Source organism: Salvelinus namaycush, chromosome 28, assembly GCF_016432855.1.
Source record: "Salvelinus namaycush isolate Seneca chromosome 28, SaNama_1.0, whole genome shotgun sequence".
Taxonomy (NCBI): Eukaryota; Metazoa; Chordata; class Actinopteri; order Salmoniformes; family Salmonidae; genus Salvelinus; species Salvelinus namaycush.
In genome coordinates, this window is record NC_052334.1 from 1,206,600 (window position 1) to 1,226,484 (window position 19,885).

The 19,885-nt window shown below is 47.0% G+C and overlaps 1 protein-coding gene across 1 annotated transcript; it reads right to left on the reverse strand.

The window, feature by feature from the left end:
- Nucleotides 1–265: 265 nt before the first annotated feature.
- Nucleotides 266–19,003, reverse strand: LOC120022968 (polypeptide N-acetylgalactosaminyltransferase 16-like). The gene is made up of 7 exons (XM_038966928.1): nucleotides 18,750–19,003; nucleotides 14,762–14,860; nucleotides 11,364–11,431; nucleotides 8,586–8,651; nucleotides 4,950–5,071; nucleotides 577–664; nucleotides 266–354 (listed from the first exon to the last, which is right to left on the reverse strand). Exons 1-7 carry the CDS (start codon nucleotides 18,932–18,934, stop codon nucleotides 266–268), a joined length of 717 nt encoding a protein of 238 aa, XP_038822856.1. The 5' UTR covers nucleotides 18,935–19,003.
- Between the last annotated feature and the right edge of the window lie 882 nt (nucleotides 19,004–19,885).

The window sequence follows — 19,885 nt, forward strand, 5'->3', positions numbered from 1 at the left end:
CTAGCTACCTGATAGACAGTGTGGGGACCACATCAACATAACTACTGTAGCTACCTGATAGGCAGTGTGGAGACCACATCAACATAACTAGCTACCTGATAGACAGTGTGGGGACCACATCAACATAACTACTGTAGCTACCTGATAGGCAGTGTGGAGACCACATCAACATAACTAGCTACCTGATAGGCAGTGTGGAGACCACATCAACATAACTACTGTAGCTACCTGATAGGCAGTGTGGGGACCACATCAACATAACTAGCTACCTGATAGGCAGTGTGGGGTCACTCCTGGACATCTTCTGTTCGATGGGAATCTGCTCCCATTTAAAGTGTAGACTCCAGTCAAACCCTGAGAGACAGAGAGAGAGGGGGGGGGGGCATTCCCACAAGGAAAATGGTTTAGTTTAGGCTTAAGTTGAGGGTTACAATTAGGGTTAGAATTGGGGTACGGGTTAGGTTTAGGGGTATGGGGTTATGGAAAATAGGATGTTGTTTGGTCCCCACAAGGATAGTAAAACAAACATGTGTGTGTGTGTGTGTGTGTGTGTTCTCATACAGTAATCCTACTGACCTCCCCTCAAGTCAGCTGAAGCTGCCAAGTAGGCAAAGTTATCCAGGCTGATAACATCGATGATGGGGCTGACAACCCGGGTACGGTCCTGGGGAGGGGAGAGACAGGTGTAACGGATGTGAAATGGCTAGCTAGTTAGCGGGTACGCGCTACTAGCGTTTCAATCAGTTACGTCACTTGCTCTGAAACCTATTAGTAGTGTTGCCCCTTGCTCTGCAAGGGCCGCGGCTTTTGTGGAGCGATGGGTAACGACGCTTCGTGGGTGTCAGTTGTTGATGTGTGCAGAGGGTCCCTGGTTCGCGCCCGAGGTCGGGGCGAGGGGACGGTTTAAAGTTATACTGTTACACAGGCACGGTCACACACACACACACACACACACACACACACACACACACACACACACACACACATCTCCAGCATCAACAATAATTACGTGAAAACACGGTGTTTCTACCACAGGAGGTTGGTGATACCTTAATTAGGGGAGGACGGGCTCGTGTTAATGGCTGGAGCGGGAATAGGTGGAACGGTATCAAATACATCAAACACGTGTGTTTCCATGGTTTCCGTGACTCCGTTCCAGCCATCACTATGAGCCGTCCTCCCCTCACCAGCCTCCTCTCTGTTTTTGTCGTCACGAAGAAGATAAATGTGTCCAATTACATTCAGTGACACGGATGACATCATCGAGCGAGCGTCATGTCATTTTTCACCAACTGTGATATTAGTGACCGTTGCCCCGCTCATTCCCCGGTTAAAATCGCATGATGACAATGGAACCCCCTAGCCTCAGCAGTAACAGCACGTTAGAGTGGTGCTGATGGTGTGTGTGTGTGTGTGTGTATGTGTGTGTGTGTGTGTGTGTGTGTGTGTGTGTGTGTGTGTGTGTGTGTGTGTGTGTGTTAGCTTTACAAAAAGGGACAGTCATAGCGACTGTTTCTAATTACAGTCCTGGTTCTTTGAATGTTGACGTTAATGTTGAGCGATTAACCAACATTTTGTTATTTTGGTTTTTGAACAACTAATTGACCGAAGTTCGTTAAATTATTTCAACTCCATTTTGTTTTTTTCTTTCTTCTGTGAGCTCACTGTAGTTTCTCTAGAGATAAATCAGACCCAGCCTGAACTGTGTGATGTAGTAGGGAGTTGTAGTTTCTCTAGAGATGAATCAGACCCAGCCTGAACTGTGTGATGTAGTAGGGAGTTGTAGTTTCTCTAGAGATGAATCAGACCCAGCCTGAACTGTGTGATGTAGTAGGGAGTTGTAGTTTCTCTAGAGATAAATCAGATCCAGTCTGAACTGTGTGATGTAGTAGGGAGTTGTAGTTTCTCTAGAGATAAATCAGATCCAGCCTGAACTGTGTGATGTAGTAGGGAGTTGTAGTTTCTCTAGAGATAAATCAGATCCAGCCTGAACTGTGTGATGTAGTAGGGAGTTGTAGTTTCTCTAGAGATGAATCAGACCCAGCCTGAACTGTGTGATGTAGTAGGGAGTTGTAGTTTCTCTAGAGATAAATCAGATCCAGTCTGAACTGTGTGATGTAGTAGGGAGTTGTAGTTTCTCTAGAGATAAATCAGACCCAGCCTGAACTGTGTGATGTAGTAGGGAGTTGTAGTTTCTCTAGAGATAAATCAGATCCAGCCTGAACTGTGTGATGTAGTAGGGAGTTGTAGTTTCTCTAGAGATAAATCAGATCCAGTCTGAACTGTGTGATGTAGTAGGGAGTTGTAGTTTCTCTGGAGATAAATCAGATCCAGCCTGAACTGTGTGATGTAGTAGGGAGTTGTAGTTTCTCTAGAGATAAATCAGATCCAGCCTGAACTGTGTGATGTAGTAGGGAGTTGTAGTTTCTCTAGAGATAAATCAGATCCAGTCTGAACTGTGTGATGTAGTAGGGAGTTGTAGTTTCTCTAGAGATAAATCAGACCCAGCCTGAACTGTGTGATGTAGTAGGGAGTTGTAGTTTCTCAAGAGATAAATCAGATCCAGACTGAACTGTGTGATGTAGTAGGGAGTTGTAGTTTCTCTAGAGATGAATCAGATCCAGCCTGAACTGTGTGATGTAGTAGGGAGTTGTAGTTTCTCTAGAGATGAATCAGATCCAGCCTGAACTGTGTGATGTAGTAGGGAGTTGTAGTTTCTCTAGAGATAAATCAGATCCAGACTGAAACTGTGTGACGTAGTAGGGAGTTGTAGTTTCTCTAGAGATAAATCAGATCCAGCCTGAACTGTGTGATGTAGTAGGGAGTTGTAGTTTCTCTAGAGATGAATCAGATCCAGCCTGAACTGTGTGATGTAGTAGGGAGTTGTAGTTTCTCTAGAGATGAATCAGATCCAGCCTGAACTGTGTGATGTAGTAGGGAGTTGTAGTTTCTCTAGAGATAAATCAGATCCAGACTGAACTGTGTGATGTAGTAGGGAGTTGTAGTTTGGTCATCTATGAACATTTGAACATCTTGGCCATGTTCTGTTATAATCTCCATCTGGCAGAGCCAGAAGAGGACTGGCCACCCCTCATAGCCTGGTTCCTCTCTAGGTTTCTTCCTAGGTTCTGGCCTTTCTAGGGAGTTTTTCCTAGCCACCGTGCTTCTACACCTGCATTGCTTGCTGTTTGGGGTTTTAGGCTGGGTTTCTGTACAGCACTTTGAGATATCAGCTGATGTACGAAGGGCTATATAAAAACATTTGATTGATTGATTGAACCAGCCGCACACAAGCCTAAGATCACCATGCGCAATGCCAAGCGTCAGCTGGAGGGGTGTATAGCTCGCCGCCATTAGACTATGGAGCAGTGGAAACGCGTTCTCTGTAGTGATGAATCACGCTTCACTATCTGGCAGTCTGACGGACAAATCTGGGTTTGGCGGATGCCAGGAGAACGCTACCTGCCCGAATGCATAGTGCCAAATGTAAAGTTTGGTGGACAAGGAATAATGGTCTGGGGCTGTTTTTCATCGTTCGGGCCCCTTAATTCCAGTGATGGGAAATCTCAACGATACAGCATACAATGACATTCTAGACGATTATGTGCTTCCAACTTTGTGGCAACAGTTTTTATTTATTTTTATTTAACCTTTATTTAACTAGGCAAGTCGGTTAAGAACAAATTCTTATTTACAATGACGGCCTACACCGGCCAAACCCAGATGATGCTGGGACAATTGCGCACCGCCCTATGGGACTCCCAATCACGGCCGGTTGTGATACAGCCTGGATACGAACCAGGGTGTCTGTAGTGAAGCCTCTAGCACTGAGTTGCAGGGCCTTAGACCGCTGAACCAGGGTGTCTGTAGTGAAGCCTCTAGCACTGAGGTGCAGGGCCTTAGACCGCTGAACCAGGGTGTCTGTAGTGAAGCCTCTAGCACTGAGTTGCAGGGCCTTAGACCGCTGAACCAGGGTGTCTGTAGTGAAGCCTCTAGCACTGAGTTGCAGTGCCTTAGACCGCTGAACCAGGGTGTCTGTAGTGAAGCCTCTAGCACTGAGGTGCAGGGCCTTAGACCGCTGAACCAGGGTGTCTGTAGTGAAGCCTCTAGCACTGAGTTGCAGTGCCTTAGACCGCTGAACCAGGGTGTCTGTAGTGAAGCCTCTAGCACTGAGTTGCAGTGCCTTCGACCGCTGAACCAGGGTGTCTGTAGTGAAGCCTCTAGCACTGAGGTGCAGGGCCTTAGACCGCTGAACCAGGGTGTCTGTAGTGAAGCCTCTAGCACTGAGTTGCAGTGCCTTCGACCGCTGAACCAGGGTGTCTGTAGTGACTCCTCTAGCACTGAGGTGCAGGGCCTTAGACCGCTGAACCAGGGTGTCTGTAGTGAAGCCTCTAGCACTGAGGTGCAGGGCCTTAGACCGCTGAACCAGGGTGTCTGTAGTGAAGCCTCTAGCACTGAGTTGCAGTGCCTTAGACCGCTGAACCAGGGTGTCTGTAGTGAAGCCTCTAGCACTGAGTTGCAGGGCCTTAGACCGCTGAACCAGGGTGTCTGTAGTGAAGCCTCTAGCACTGAGTTGCAGTGCCTTCAACCGCTGCGCCACTCGGGAGCGATTAAGACTAAAGTCTGTAGTGAATGACAGAGGAGTGTGAGTCATCAAGCAACATCTGTATCACGGGCTGGAGCCAGGCAGAGTGTGTGTGTGTGTGTTTGGCTGTGCATGCATGCATGCGTGTGAGTGAGTGAGTGAGTGAGTGAGTGAGTACTTCTTTGACCCTCTGGATCATGGGCTGTAGCCAGTCAGAGTGAGTGAGTGAATGAGTGAGTGAGTGAGTGCGTACTTCTTTGACCCTCTGGATCATGGGCTGTAGCCAGTCAGAGTGAGTGAGTGAGTGTGTGAGTGTGTGAGTGTGTGAGTGAGTGAGTGAGTGAGTGAGTGAGTGTGTGCGTACCTCTTTGACCCTCTGGATCATGGGCTGTAGCCAGTCAGTGTTGACCTCACAGTGGCTGTCCAGGAAGGTCAGGATAGTGCCGGAGGCCGAGTCTGCCCCTCGTACCCGGGACCGGATCAGTCCTAGGACACGGATAAGAGTACAGTATGAGCCTGAGAAAACAGCTAGACCTCTGCAGTGGCTACTGATAGAGAACATCAAAGGTGTCTAGTTGCTGCTTCCTAAAGGCTTGGGGATAACTGTACCTAGAGAGTCGGGACGTTGAGGTTTCTGCATTACGATGCATTAACATGACACTACAACCACAGATAGAATAATGATACCAGATATTTCACCGGACGTATAAATGTGAAGCATCCGCATGGTGTTTCCACCCACTACCAAATATGGTAGTGGGTAGGAAGCCCAGTAGCCGGCAGTGGGAGTAGATGGATTTAGGGCCGACATTCTGCACATTATCTCAGCGATGAAAACATTTGATCTCAATTCAGTTTTCTGTTCCCAAAACTAGAATCTGTGTCCTCCCGAGTGGCGCAGCGGTCTAAGGCACTGCAGTGCATGGGAACTAGATCCGGGTGTGTCGCAGCCGGCCCTGACCGGGAGACCCATGAGGCGACTCACAATTGGCCCGGCGTCGTTTGGGTTAGAGGAAGGTTTGACTGGCCGGGATGTCCTTGTTCCATCATGCTCTAGCGACTCCTGTGACGGGCCGGGTGCAAGTACGCTGACACGGTCGCCAGGTGTACGGTGTTTCTTCCGACACGTTGGTGCGGCTGGCTTCCGGGTTAAGTGAGCAGTGTGTGAAGAAGCAGTGCGGCTTGGTTGGGTTTCGGAGGACGCATGGCTCTCGACCTTCGCCTCTCCCGAGTCCGTACGGGAGTTGCAGCGATGAGACAAGACTGTAACTACCAATTGGATACCACAAAATTGGGGAGAAAAAGGGGTCAAAAAATATATATTATAAAAAATATAAAACTAGAATCTGTACCTAACAGAGTGGACAAAGTTTTGTAGACTTTACCCTTTGCCAAATGTTTTAAAAATGGTGTTGTTTAGGAGTGCAAAGGCTAATTGAGTTATTGCACACGCCCACTTCACAGAGTAGGCGTTCCCTAACGGAAATATGCAAATGTATGCTAGTACACGCCAATAGGATCTCGCTAGGTCCCTCATTGCTTGTTCTTCCCAATATGACTCATTTGTTCCCGTTGGAAACGACAGGCTGTGGTCTATCTTAGTTATACAAATCTTTGTTACAACATTCCATGGCAGCCATGTTAGCTCCCAATAACATTACATGGGGAATATTTAAACAAATGGTACGTAACGGAATGTTTAGCACAACATTAAAAAAATCTAAAAGTTGTCCGAACTCGCTAAATGAATGGCTCTGTAGCTAGCTAGATAGACCTACACGATGGCAGAGCAGACAGATAGACACAGATCCTAGACAAAACCGGTAGCTTCCAGCTTTAATTGTAGGCTAACTTTCCTTGCTAGTTTCCGCCTGAATTCATTAACCTAGTACTCTGTTTGTTATGCAAATCAGCATGCTAAATATGGTGATTTCAAAGCTGACTGTCACCAAAAACTTTTATTAATTCACTTAGTCTCCCTCGCCACCGAAAACATATTCACTTCTTCGTCTCCGTCGCCACTAAAAACATATTCACTTCTTCGTCTCCCTCGCCACTAAAAACATATTCACTTCTTCGTCTCCCTCGCCACTAAAAACATATTCACTTCTTCGTCTCCCTCGCCACTAAAAACATATTCACTTCTTCGTCTCCCTCGCCACCAAAAACATATTCACTTCTTCGTCTCCCTCGCCACTAAAAACATATTCACTTCTTCGTCTCCCTCGCCACCAAAAACATATTCACTTCTTCGTCTCCCTCGCCACTAAAATCATATTCACTTCCCTCGTCTCCTCGCCACCAAAAACATATTCACTTCTTCGTCTCCCTCGCCACCAAAAACATATTCACTTCTTCGTCTCCCTCGCCACTAAAAACATATTCACTTCTTCGTCTCCCTCGCCACCAAAAACATATTCACTTCTTCGTCTCCCTCGCCACTAAAAACATATTCACTTCTTCGTCTCCCTCGCCACCAAAAACATATTCACTTCTTCGTCTCCCTCGCCACTAAAAACATATTCACTTCTTCGTCTCCCTCGCCACCAAAAACATATTCACTTCTTCGTCTCCCTCGCCACTAAATCATATTCACTTCTTCGTCTCCCTCGCCACTAAAAACATATTCACTTCTTCGTCTCCCTCGCCACCAAAAACATATTCACTTCTTCGTCTACCTCGCCACTAAAAACATATTCACTTCTTCGTCTCCCTCGCCACTAAATCATATTCACTTCTTCGTCTCCCTCGCCACTAAATCATATTCACTTCTTCGTCTCCCTCACCACTAAAACATATTCACTTCTTCGTCTCCCTCGCCACTAAATCATATTCACTTCTTCGTCTCCCTCGCCACTAAATCATATTCACTTCTTCGTCTCCCTCACCACCAAAAACATATTCACTTCTTCGTCTCCTCGCCACTAAAAACATATTCACTTCTTCGTCTCCCTCGCCACCAAAAACATATTCACTTCTTCGTCTCCCTCGCCACTAAATCATATTCACTTCTTCGTCTCCCTCGCCACCAAAAACATATTCACTTCTTCGTCTCCCTCGCCACCTAAAACATATTCACTTCTTCGTCTCCCTCGCCACCTAAAACATATTCACTTCTTCGTCTCCCTCGCCACTAAAAACATATTCACTTCTTCGTCTCCCTCGCCACTAAAAACATATTCACTTCTTCGTCTCCCTCGCCACCTAAAACATATTCACTTCTTCGTCTCCCTCGCCACTAAAAACATATTCACTTCTTCGTCTTCCTTTTAGTCGGGTTTCATAGTCAGATTCCACAAACACAAATGATGTTATTAATTTCTTAAAGATACAGCGTAAACTTTAATCATTACAATTAAATAATATGTTCTCTTAGCAGTTAATAAGTCCTAAATGGAAGGGATTGTTTGTCTGGTTCAACTGTTCTGGGGAACTACGGTAAAGTTCATGTTAAATAATGTGACTGGTTCAACTGTTCTGGGGAACTACAGTAAAGTTCATGTTAAATAATGTGACTGGTTCAACTGTTCTGGGGAACTACAGTAAAGTTCATGTTAAATAATGTGACTGGTTCAACTGTTCTGGGGAACTACGGTAAAGTTCATGTTAAATAATGTGACTGGTTCAACTGTTCTGGGGAACTACAGTAAAGTTCATGTTAAATAATGTGACTGGTTCAACTGTTCTGGGGAACTACGGTAAAGTTCATGTTAAATAATGTGACTGGTTCAACTGTTCTGGGGAACTACAGTAAAGTTCATGTTAAATAATGTGACTGGTTCAACTGTTCTGGGGAACTACAGTAAACTTATTGCACAAGTTGACTGCAGGTACTTAAAAAGTAGCTACAAATATTCAAATTTATTGGAAAAACTTCAAAGAAATAGTGTTGACATATTGATTTTTTATTTGTTATTATATTTTTGACGAAAAACTAAATACTCCGGGATACTGTATACCACCCAAGCCTATGTGCAGCACACACACACACACTACTCACCCTCTCGACGTCCGTTCCTCAGGCAGCGTACTTTGGGAATCTGAGAGAGCAGTTGACAGTCCTCAGCTGGAAAAGAGGAAGGGATGTCACGTCACAAATAGAACACACACACAGACTCACACACACACATAGACTCATACACACGCACGTACACACACACGGACTCACACACATACACACACACACACACCACACACCACACAACACACACACACACACACCACAGACACACACAGACACACAATTGTACAACTGTGATTGTGCATTTATTGTTTACACATAAAATGACCAAAACCCAGGGATTATTATTTAGGTTTAGGAACAAGTCCATCCACAATGCAATGCCAGATGATGGTGTCTGTCACGTCATACACCACACTGACCGACCGACCGACCGCAACAGTCCTCTAGATTAAGACAACAGTCCTCTAGCTGCCGCTCCTTGAAATCGGCAGCTCTAGCCTTTAGCTCAGTGCGGATGCTGCCTGTAATCCATGGCTTCTGGTTGGGGTATGTACGTACGGTCACTGTGGGGACGATGTCATCGATGCAGTTATTGATGAAGCCGGTGACTGATGTGGTGTACTCCTCAATGCCATTGGAGGAATCCCCAGAACATATTCCAGTCTGTGCTAGCAAAACAGTCCTGTAGCTTAGCATCTGCTTCCTCTGACCACTTTTGTATTGATCTAGTCACTGGTGCTTTCTGCTGTAATTTTTGCTTGTAAGCAGGAATCAGGAGGATAGAATTATTGTCAGATTTGCCAAATGGAGGGCGAGGGAGAGCTTTGTATGTGTCTTTGTGTGTGGAGTATAGGTGATCCAGAGTTCTTTTTCCTCTGGTTGCACATTTAACATGCTGAGAGAAATTTGGTAAAACGGATTTAAGTTTCCCTGCATTAAAGTCCCCGGCTACTAGGGGCGCCGCCTCTTAAGTTTCCCTGCTTATGGCGGAATACAGCTCATTCAATGCTGCCTCAGTGCCAGCCTCTGACTGTGGTGGTATGTAAACAGCTACAAAGAATACAGATGAAAACTCTCTAGGTAGGTAGTGTGGTCTACAGCTTATCATGAGATACTCTACCTCAGGCGAGCAAAACCTTGAGACTTCCTTAGATATCGTGCACCAGCTGTTATTTACAAAAATACATAGTCCTCCGCCCCTTCTCTTACCAGATGCCGCTGTTCTATCCTGCCGATACATCGTATAACCAGCCAGCTGTATGTTGATGTTGTCGTCGTTCAGCAACGACTCCGTGAAGAATAAGATGTTACAGTTTTTAATGTCCCGTTGGTAGTTTAATCTTCCGCGTATCTCTGCGATTTTATTGTCCAAAGATTGCACGTGTTCTCTGGAGTGATGAATCACGCTTCACCATCTCGCAGTCCGACGGACGAATCGGGGTTTGGCGGATGCCAGGAGAACTCTACCTACCCAAATGCATAATGCCAACTGTAAAGTTTGGTGGAGGAGGAATGGTCTGGGTCTGTTTTTCATTGTTCGGGCTAGGCCCCTTAGTTCCAGTAAAGGGAACTATGTATGTATATACTGTATGTATGTATGTATATATATATGTATATATATATATGTATTTGTGTACTTTTTATCCCTTTTTCTCCCCAATTTCGTGATAGCCAATTGGTAGTTACATTCTTGTCCAATCGCTGCAACTCCCCTACGGACTCGGGAGAGGCGAAGGTTGAGAGCCATGCATCCTGCAAAACACGGACCCTGCCAAGCCACACTGCTTCTTGACACAATGCCCACTTAAACCGGAAGCCAGCCATACCAATGTGTCGGAGGATACACCGTCCAGCTGGCGACCGGCGTCAGCTTGCAGGCACCCGGCACTCCACAAGGAGTCGCTAGAGCGCGATGGGACAAGGACATCCCGGCCAGCCGCGGGCTGCTGCACTACTCAGGAGGCGAAGGGAAATCTTAACGCTACAGCATACAATGACATTCTAGACGATTCTGTGCTTCCAACTTTGTGGTAACAGTTAGGGGAAGGCCCTTTCCTGTTTCAGCATGGCACCGCCCCCGTGCACCGCCCCCGCGAGGTCCATACAGAAGTGTTTGATCGAGATCGGTGTGGAAGAACTTGACTGGCCTGCACAGAGCCCTGACCTCAACCCCATCAAACACCTTTGGGATGAATTGGAACGCCGACTGCGAGCCAGGCCTAATCGCCCAACATCAGTGCCCAACCTTACTAATGCTCTTGTGGCTGAACGGAAGCGAGTCCCCGCAGCAATGTTCCAACATCTAGTGGAAAGCCTTCCCAGAAGAGTGGAGGCTGTTATAGCAGCAAAGGGGGACCAACTCCATAATAATGCCCATGATTTTGGAATGAGATGTTCGATGAGCAGGTGTCCACATACTTTTGGTGATGTAGTGTACATCCCTGGACAAAGCCTCTCTCCTGCTATCTAAATACTTCAACATGTTTTTGTGATCTACCCTCTCACGGTCTCCCTGTATGCCTGTTCCCATCTCACAATCTGTCTTCATGCATTTCTCTGTGTTCTGACAGACCAAAATACAGCAGGTGGAGACAGAGAGAACCAGCTCAGCACAACACAGCAGGTGGAGACAGAGAGAACCAGCTCAGCACTTCTTGTGTCAATGTAAAGAACCTCATAAAGAGTAGAGACTGAAAGGGAACCGACAGGGACCTCACAGAGAGCAGAGTTATTGTCAGAGACTCATGCTGGGAGCCGTGTAAGGACCAGAGACTATTTAAACAGGAGAACTGAGAAAAAGCAGGGAGGCCTCACGATCAGTACTGAAGTCATCTATCAGGATGATCTCCTGGATCAGAGAGGGAGGGCTCCTCATCAGGACACTGAGAGGGGGAGAGGGAGAGAGAGAAGACAGCATTAAACACTAAAAAGATGGTAAATTCTTCATTCTTTATTGTGTGAGGCATACAATAGTACTTTACTTTTTGATGGTGCGTAGCAGGCTGGAGTGTGTTCTTAGTGTTCTACAGCAGTGTTCTAGTGTTTTACAGCAGTGTTCTATAGCAGTGTTCTAGTGTTCTATAGCAGTGTTCTAGTGTTCTACAGCAGTGTTCTAGTGTTCTATAGCAGTGTTCTAGTGTTCTATAGCAGTGTTCTAGTGTTTTACAGCAGTGTTCTAGTGTTTTACAGCAGTGTTCTAGTGTTCTACAGCAGTGTTCTAGTGTTTTACAGCAGTGTTCTATAGCAGTGTTCTAGTGTTCTATAGCAGTGTTCTAGTGTTTTACAGCAGTGTTCTAGTGTTCTACAGCAGTGTTCTAGTGTTTTACAGCAGTGTTCTAGTGTTTTACAGCAGTGTTCTAGTGTTCTACAGCAGTGTTCTTAGTGTTCTACAGCAGTGTTCTAGTGTTTTACAGCAGTGTTCTATAGCAGTGTTCTAGTGTTCTATAGCAGTGTTCTAGTGTTCTACAGCAGTGTTCTAGTGTTCTATAGCAGTGTTCTAGTGTTCTATAGCAGTGTTCTAGTGTTTTACAGCAGTGTTCTAGTGTTTTACAGCAGTGTTCTAGTGTTCTACAGCAGTGTTCTAGTGTTTTACAGCAGTGTTCTATAGCAGTGTTCTAGTGTTCTATAGCAGTGTTCTAGTGTTTTACAGCAGTGTTCTAGTGTTCTACAGCAGTGTTCTAGTGTTTTACAGCAGTGTTCTAGTGTTTTACAGCAGTGTTCTAGTGTTCTACAGCAGTGTTCTTAGTGTTCTACAGCAGTGTTCTAGTGTTTTACAGCAGTGTTTTACAGCAGTGTTCTAGTGTTTTACAGCAGTGTTCTAGTGTTTTACAGCAGTGTTCTACAGCAGTGTTCTAGTGTTCTATAGCAGTGTTCTAGTGTTCTACAGCAGTGTTCTAGTGTTTTACAGCAGTGTTCTAGTGTTCTATAGCAGTGTTCTAGTGTTTTACAGCAGTGTTCTAGTGTTTTACACCAGTGTTCTAGTGTTTTACAGCAGTGTTCTACAGCAGTGTTCTAGTGTTTTACAGCAGTGTTCTACAGCAGTGTTCTAGTGTTTTACAGCAGTGTTCTATAGCAGTGTTCTAGTGTTCTATAGCAGTGTTCTAGTGTTTTACAGCAGTGTTCTAGTGTTCTACAGCAGTGTTCTAGTGTTCTATAGCAGTGTTCTAGTGTTTTACAGCAGTGTTCTAGTGTTTTACAGCAGTGTTCTAGTGTTCTACAGCAGTGTTCTTAGTGTTCTACAGCAGTGTTCTAGTGTTTTACAGCAGTGTTTTACAGCAGTGTTCTAGTGTTTTACAGCAGTGTTCTAGTGTTTTACAGCAGTGTTCTACAGCAGTGTTCTAGTGTTCTATAGCAGTGTTCTAGTGTTCTACAGCAGTGTTCTAGTGTTTTACAGCAGTGTTCTAGTGTTTTACAGCAGTGTTCTTAGTGTTCTACAGCAGTGTTCTAGTGTTTTACAGCAGTGTCCTAGTGTTCTATAGCAGTGTTCTAGTGTTCTACAGCAGTGTTCTAGTGTTCTATAGCAGTGTTCTAGTGTTCTATAGCAGTGTTCTTAGTGTTCTACAGCAGTGTTCTAGTGTTTTACAGCAGTGTTCTATAGCAGTGTTCTAGTGTTCTATAGCAGTGTTCTAGTGTTCTATAGCAGTGTTCTAGTGTTCTACAGCAGTGTTCTAGTGTTCTATAGCAGTGTTCTAGTGTTCTACAGCAGTGTTCTACAGCAGTGTTCTAGTGTTCTATAGCAGTGTTCTAGTGTTCTACAGCAGTGTCCTAGTGTTTTACAGCAGTGTTCTAGTGTTCTATAGCAGTGTTCTAGTGTTCTACAGCAGTGTTCTAGTGTTCTACAGCAGTGTTCTAGTGTTCTATAGCAGTGTTCTAGTGTTCTATAGCAGTGTTCTAGTGTTCTACAGCAGTGTTCTACAGCAGTGTTCTAGTGTTCTATAGCAGTGTTCTAGTGTTCTACAGCAGTGTCCTAGTGTTTTACAGCAGTGTTCTAGTGTTCTATAGCAGTGTTCTAGTGTTCTACAGCAGTGTTCTAGTGTTTTACAGCAGTGTTCTAGTGTTCTATAGCAGTGTTCTAGTGTTCTACAGCAGTGTTCTAGTGTTCTATAGCAGTGTTCTAGTGTTCTATAGCAGTGTTCTAGTGTTCTACAGCAGTGTTCTAGTGTTTTACAGCAGTGTTCTAGTGTTCTATAGCAGTGTTCTAGTGTTCTACAGCAGTGTTCTAGTGTTCTATAGCAGTGTTCTAGTGTTCTATAGCAGTGTTCTAGTGTTCTACAGCAGTGTTCTAGTGTTTTACAGCAGTGTTCTAGTGTTCTACAGCAGTGTTTTAGTGTTTTACAGCAGTGTTCTAGTGTTCTACAGCAGTGTTCTAGTGTTTTACAGCAGTGTTCTAGTGTTCTACAGCAGTGTTCTAGTGTTCTACAGCAGTGTTCTAGTGTTCTATAGCAGTGTTCTAGTGTTCTACAGCAGTGTTCTAGTGTTCTACAGCAGTGTTCTAGTGTTCTACAGCAGTGTTCTAGTGTTCTACAGCAGTGTTCTAGTGTTTTACAGCAGTGTTTTAGTGTTCTACAGCAGTGTTCTAGTGTTCTATAGCAGTGTTCTAGTGTTTTACAGCAGTGTTCTAGTGTTCTACAGCAGTGTTCTAGTGTTCTACAGCAGTGTTCTAGTGTTCTACAGCAGTGTTCTAGTGTTCTACAGCAGTGTTCTAGTGTTCTATAGCAGTGTTCTAGTGTTCTATAGCAGTGTTCTAGTGTTCTACAGCAGTGTTCTAGTGTTTTACAGCAGTGTTCTAGTGTTCTATAGCAGTGTTCTAGTGTTCTACAGCAGTGTTCTAGTGTTCTATAGCAGTGTTCTAGTGTTCTATAGCAGTGTTTTAGTGTTCTACAGCAGTGTTCTAGTGTTCTATAGCAGTGTTCTAGTGTTCTATAGCAGTGTTCTAGTGTTCTACAGCAGTGTTCTAGTGTTTTACAGCAGTGTTCTAGTGTTCTATAGCAGTGTTCTAGTGTTCTACAGCAGTGTTCTAGTGTTTTACAGCAGTGTTCTAGTGTTCTATAGCAGTGTTTTAGTGTTCTACAGCAGTGTTCTAGTGTTCTATAGCAGTGTTCTAGTGTTCTATAGCAGTGTTCTAGTGTTTTACAGCAGTGTTCTAGTGTTCTACAGCAGAGTTCTAGTGTTCTACAGCAGTGTTCTAGTGTTCTGTAGCAGTGGTTCCTTACCTTTTGATGGTGCGTAGCAGGGTGGAGCGAGCCTCATTGTGGAAGGTGATGATGATGCTCGTAGGAGGAAGGTTAGCGTCATAATTCAAGGAGGCACACCTACAAACAATAAGAAGCAACATTGTTTTAGTAAAGTATTCACACCTACAAACAATAAGAAGCAACATTGTTTTAGTAAAGTATTCACACCTACTGTGCATTGTGTACTGTACACCCCACACACTATAAAACCCAATGAGTGTTCGCTATCATAACAGCAAATGACATGTGATATCATGCCAGCCCATGGATGACGGTTGAACATGTGATATCATGCCAGCCCATGGATGACGGTTGAACATGTGATATCATGCCAGCCCATGGATGACGGTTGAACATGTGATATCATGCCAGCCCATGGATGACGGTTGAACATGTGATATCATGCCAGCCCATGGATGACGGTTGAACATGTGATATCATGCCAGCCCATGGATGACGGTTGAACATGTGATATCATGCCAGCCCATGGATGACGGTTGAACATGTGATATCATGCCAGCCCATGGATGACGGTTGAACATGTGATATCATGCCAGCCCATGGATGACGGTTGAACATGTGATATCATGCCAGCCCATGGATGACGGTTGAACATGTGATATCATGCCAGCCCATGGATGACGGTTGAACATGTGATATCATGCCAGCCCATGGATGACGGTTGAACATGTGATATCATGCCAGCCCATGGATGACGGTTGAACATGTGATATCATGCCAGCCCATGGATGACGGTTGAACATGTGATATCATGCCAGCCCATGGATGACGGTTGAACATGTGATATCATGCCAGCCCATGGATGACGGTTGAACATGTGATATCATGCCAGCCCATGGATGACGGTTGAACATGTGATATCATGCCAGCCCATGGATGACGGTTGAACATGTGATATCATGCCAGCCCATGGATGACGGTTGAACATGTGATATCATGCCAGCCCATGGATGACGGTTGAACATGTGATATCATGCCAGCCCATGGATGATGGTTGAACATGTGATATCATGCCAGCCCATAGATGACGGTTGAACATGTGATATCATGCCAGCCCATGGATGATGGTTGAACATGTGATATCATGCCAGCCCATGGATGACGGTTGAACATGTGATATCATGCCAGCCCATGGATGATGGTTGAACATGTGATATCATGCCAGCCCATGGATGATGGTTGAACATGTGATATCATGCCAGCCCATGGATGACGGTTGAACATGTGATATCATGCCAGCCCATGGATGATGGTTGAACATGTGATATCATGCCAGCCCATGGATGATGGTTGAACATGTGATATCATGCCAGCCCATGGATGATGGTTGAACATGTGATATCATGCCAGCCCATGGATGATGGTTGAACATGTGATATCATGCCAGCCCATGGATGATGGTTGAACATGTGATATCATGCCAGCCCATGGATGATGGTTGAACATGTGATATCATGCCAGCCCATGGATGATGGATGAAGGTGCAGACATTGCATGATGTACTCTCTTTATGAGTGTGTCTTTTCGAGTCGGTCTGTGTGTAGTCACCTGTAGTGCCGTGTGTCTCTGATGACCCGCTCGGAGCCCAGGCGGTCTGTATGTAGTCACCTGTAGTGCCGTGTGTCTCTGATGACCCGCTCTGAGCCCAGTCAGTCTGTATGTAGTCACCTGTAGTGCTGTGTGTCTCTGATGACCCGCTCTGAGCCCAGGCGGTCTGTATGTAGTCACCTGTAGTGTCGTGTGTCTCTGATGACCCGCTCTGAGCCCAGGCGGTCTGTATGTAGTCACCTGTAGTGTCGTGTGTCTCTGATGACCCGCTCTGAGCCCAGTCAGTCTGTATGTAGTCACCTGTAGTGCTGTGTGTCTCTGATGACCCGCTCTGAGCCCAGGCGGTCTGTATGTAGTCACCTGTAGTGCCGTGTGTCTCTGATGGCCCGCTCTGAGCCCAGGCGGTCTGTATGTAGTCACCTGTAGTGCCGTGTGTCTCTGATGACCCGCTCGGAGCCCAGTCGGTCTGTATGTAGTCACCTGTAGTGCCGTGTGTCTCTGATGACCCGCTCTGAGCCCAGGCGGTCTGTATGTAGTCACCTGTAGTGTCGTGTGTCTCTGATGACCCGCTCTGAGCCCAGGCGGTCTGTGTGTAATCACCTGTAGTGTCGTGTGTCTCTGATGGCCCGCTCTGAGCCCAGGCGGTCTGTATGTAGTCACCTGTAGTGTCGTGTGTCTCTGATGACCCGCTCTGAGCCCAGTCGGTCTGTATGTAGTCACCTGTAGTGTCGTGTGTCTCTGATGACCCGCTCTGAGCCCAGGCGGTCTGTATGTAGTCACCTGTAGTGCCGTGTGTCTCTGATGACCCGCTCTGAGCCCAGGCGGTCTGTATGTAGTCACCTGTAGTGCCGTGTGTCTCTGATGACCCGCTCTGAGCCCAGGCGGTCTGTATGTAGTCACCTGTAGTGTCGTGTGTCTCTGATGACCCGCTCTGAGCCCAGTCAGTCTGTATGTAGTCACCTGTAGTGTCGTGTGTCTCTGATGACCCGCTCGGAGCCCAGTCAGTCTGTATGTAGTCACCTGTAGTGTCGTGTGTCTCTGATGACCCGCTCGGAGCCCAGTCAGTCTGTATGTAGTCACCTGTAGTGTTGTGTGTCTCTGATGACCCGCTCTGAGCCCAGGCGGTCTGTGTGTAATCACCTGTAGTGTCGTGTGTCTCTGATGACCCGCTCGGAGCCCAGTCAGTCTGTATGTAGTCACCTGTAGTGCTGTGTGTCTCTGATGACCCGCTCTGAGCCCAGTCAGTCTGTATGTAGTCACCTGTAGTGTCGTGTGTCTCTGATGACCCGCTCGGAGCCCAGTCAGTCTGTATGTAGTCACCTGTAGTGCCGTGTGTCTCTGATGACCCGCTCTGAGCCCAGTCAGTCTGTATGTAGTCACCTGTAGTGTCGTGTGTCTCTGATGACCCGCTCGGAGCCCAGTCAGTCTGTATGTAGTCACCTGTAGTGCCGTGTGTCTCTGATGACCCGCTCTGAGCCCAGTCAGTCTGTATGTAGTCACCTGTAGTGTCGTGTGTCTCTGATGACCCGCTCTGAGCCCAGGCGGTCTGTATGTAGTCACCTGTAGTGTCGTGTGTCTCTGATGACCCGCTCTGAGCCCAGGCGGTCTGTGTGTAGTCACCTGTAGTGTCGTGTGTCTCTGATGACCCGCTGAGCCCAGGCGGTCTGTGTGTAGTCACCTGTAGTGTCGTGTGTCTCTGATGACCCGCTCTGAGCCCAGTCAGTCTGTATGTAGTCACCTGTAGTGTCGTGTGTCTCTGATGACCCGCTCTGAGCCCAGGCGGTCTGTATGTAGTCACCTGTAGTGCCGTGTGTCTCTGATGACCCGCTCTGAGCCCAGGCGGTCTGTATGTAGTCACCTGTAGTGTCGTGTGTCTCTGATGACCCGCTCGGAGCCCAGTCAGTCTGTGTGTAGTCACCTGTAGTGTCGTGTGTCTCTGATGACCCGCTCTGAGCCCAGTCAGTCTGTATGTAGTCACCTGTAGTGTCGTGTGTCTCTGATGACCCGCTCGGAGCCCAGTCAGTCTGTATGTAGTCACCTGTAGTGTCGTGTGTCTCTGATGACCCGCTCTGAGCCCAGTCAGTCTGTATGTAGTCACCTGTAGTGTCGTGTGTCTCTGATGACCCGCTCTGAGCCCAGTCAGTCTGTATGTAGTCACCTGTAGTGTCGTGTGTCTCTGATGACCCGCTCTGAGCCCAGGCGGTCTGTGTGTAGTCACCTGTAGTGCCGTGTGTCTCTGATGACCCGCTCTGAGCCCAGTCAGTCTGTATGTAGTCACCTGTAGTGCCGTGTGTCTCTGATAGCCCGCTCGGAGCCCAGTCAGTCTGTATGTAGTCACCTGTAGTGTCGTGTGTCTCTGATGACCCGCTCTGAGCCCAGTCAGTCTGTATGTAGTCACCTGTAGTGTCGTGTGTCTCTGATGACCCGCTCTGAGCCCAGGCGGTCGCTCTCGGCCAGGTTGAAGGCGTGGTCTCTGTAGGGGTCGTCTCCCGCCTTCAGCTGTTTCTCCAACAGGTACGCCTTCTCATCGAAACTACCTATGAGCTGACCCTGCTGCTGCTCCGCCCACGGAGACTGGGTCATCTGCAACGTGGGCAGAACAAAACACAGAGGTCAGGAGTCAGAGGTCAAAATTCAGGAAGTAGAGGTAAAGAGGAAAGATGGGTTACCAGTTAGAAGATGGATGTCAACACTCTGATGTCATCTTTGTCTCTCACACAGTTGATGGTGACCCTATCAACCTCATTTGAAAAGCTTAGATACTGTACCACCTGATCCATAATCTGAGACACCCAGTTAGTGATCTCTTGAATGACTAATGTTATCTGGAACCTTTTAACCATAGGAGTGAGAGCGGAGACCGAGGAGGCGTAGGAGCGAGAGGGGAGACAGAGGAGGTGTAGGAGTGAGAGGGCAGACAGAGGAGGTGTAGGAGTGAGAGGACACAGAGGAGGTGTAGGAGTGAGAGGACACAGAGGAGGTGTAGGAGTGAGAGGACACAGAGGAGGTGTAGGAGTGAGAGGACACAGAGGAGGTGTAGGAGTGAGAGGGGAGACAGAGGAGGTGTAGGAGCGAGAGGGGAGACAGAGGAGGTGTAGGAGCGAGAGGGGAGACAGAGGAGGTGTAGGAGCGAGAGGGGAGACAGAGGAGGTGTAGGAGCGAGAGGGGAGACAGAGGAGGTGTAGGAGCGAGAGGGGAGACAGAGGAGGTGTAGGAGCGAGAGGGGAGACAGAGGAGGTGTAGGAGCGAGAGGGGAGACAGAGGAGGTGTAGGAGCGAGAGGGGAGACAGAGGAGGTGTAGGAGCGAGAGGGGAGACAGAGGAGGTGTAGGAGTGAGAGGGGAGACAGAGGAGGTGTAGGAGTGAGAGGGGAGACAGAGGTGTGAGAGGGGAAACAGAGGAGGTGTGAGAGGGGAGACAGAGGAGGTGTGAGAGGGGAGATAGAAGAGGGGTAGGAGTGAGAGGGGAGAGGAAAATACATTGAAGAGGAGAGGAATGTGATGAACGGTCCTCTGTGTTATTAACGGTCCTCTGT

Bases quoted from the DNA above. Each gene is read 5' to 3' on its own strand.
- LOC120022968 (XM_038966928.1), bottom strand. From the start codon at position 18,934: ATGACCCAGTCTCCGTGGGCGGAGCAGCAGCAGGGTCAGCTCATAGGT. The intron at 5,072-8,585 runs GTGAGTAGTGTG...TCCGTGTCCTAG, and splicing joins GAGGAACGGACGTCGAGAGG to GACTGATCCGGTCCCGGGTA. The intron at 355-576 runs GTCAGTAGGATT...TCTGTCTCTCAG, and splicing joins TTCAGCTGACTTGAGGGGAG to GGTTTGACTGGAGTCTACAC.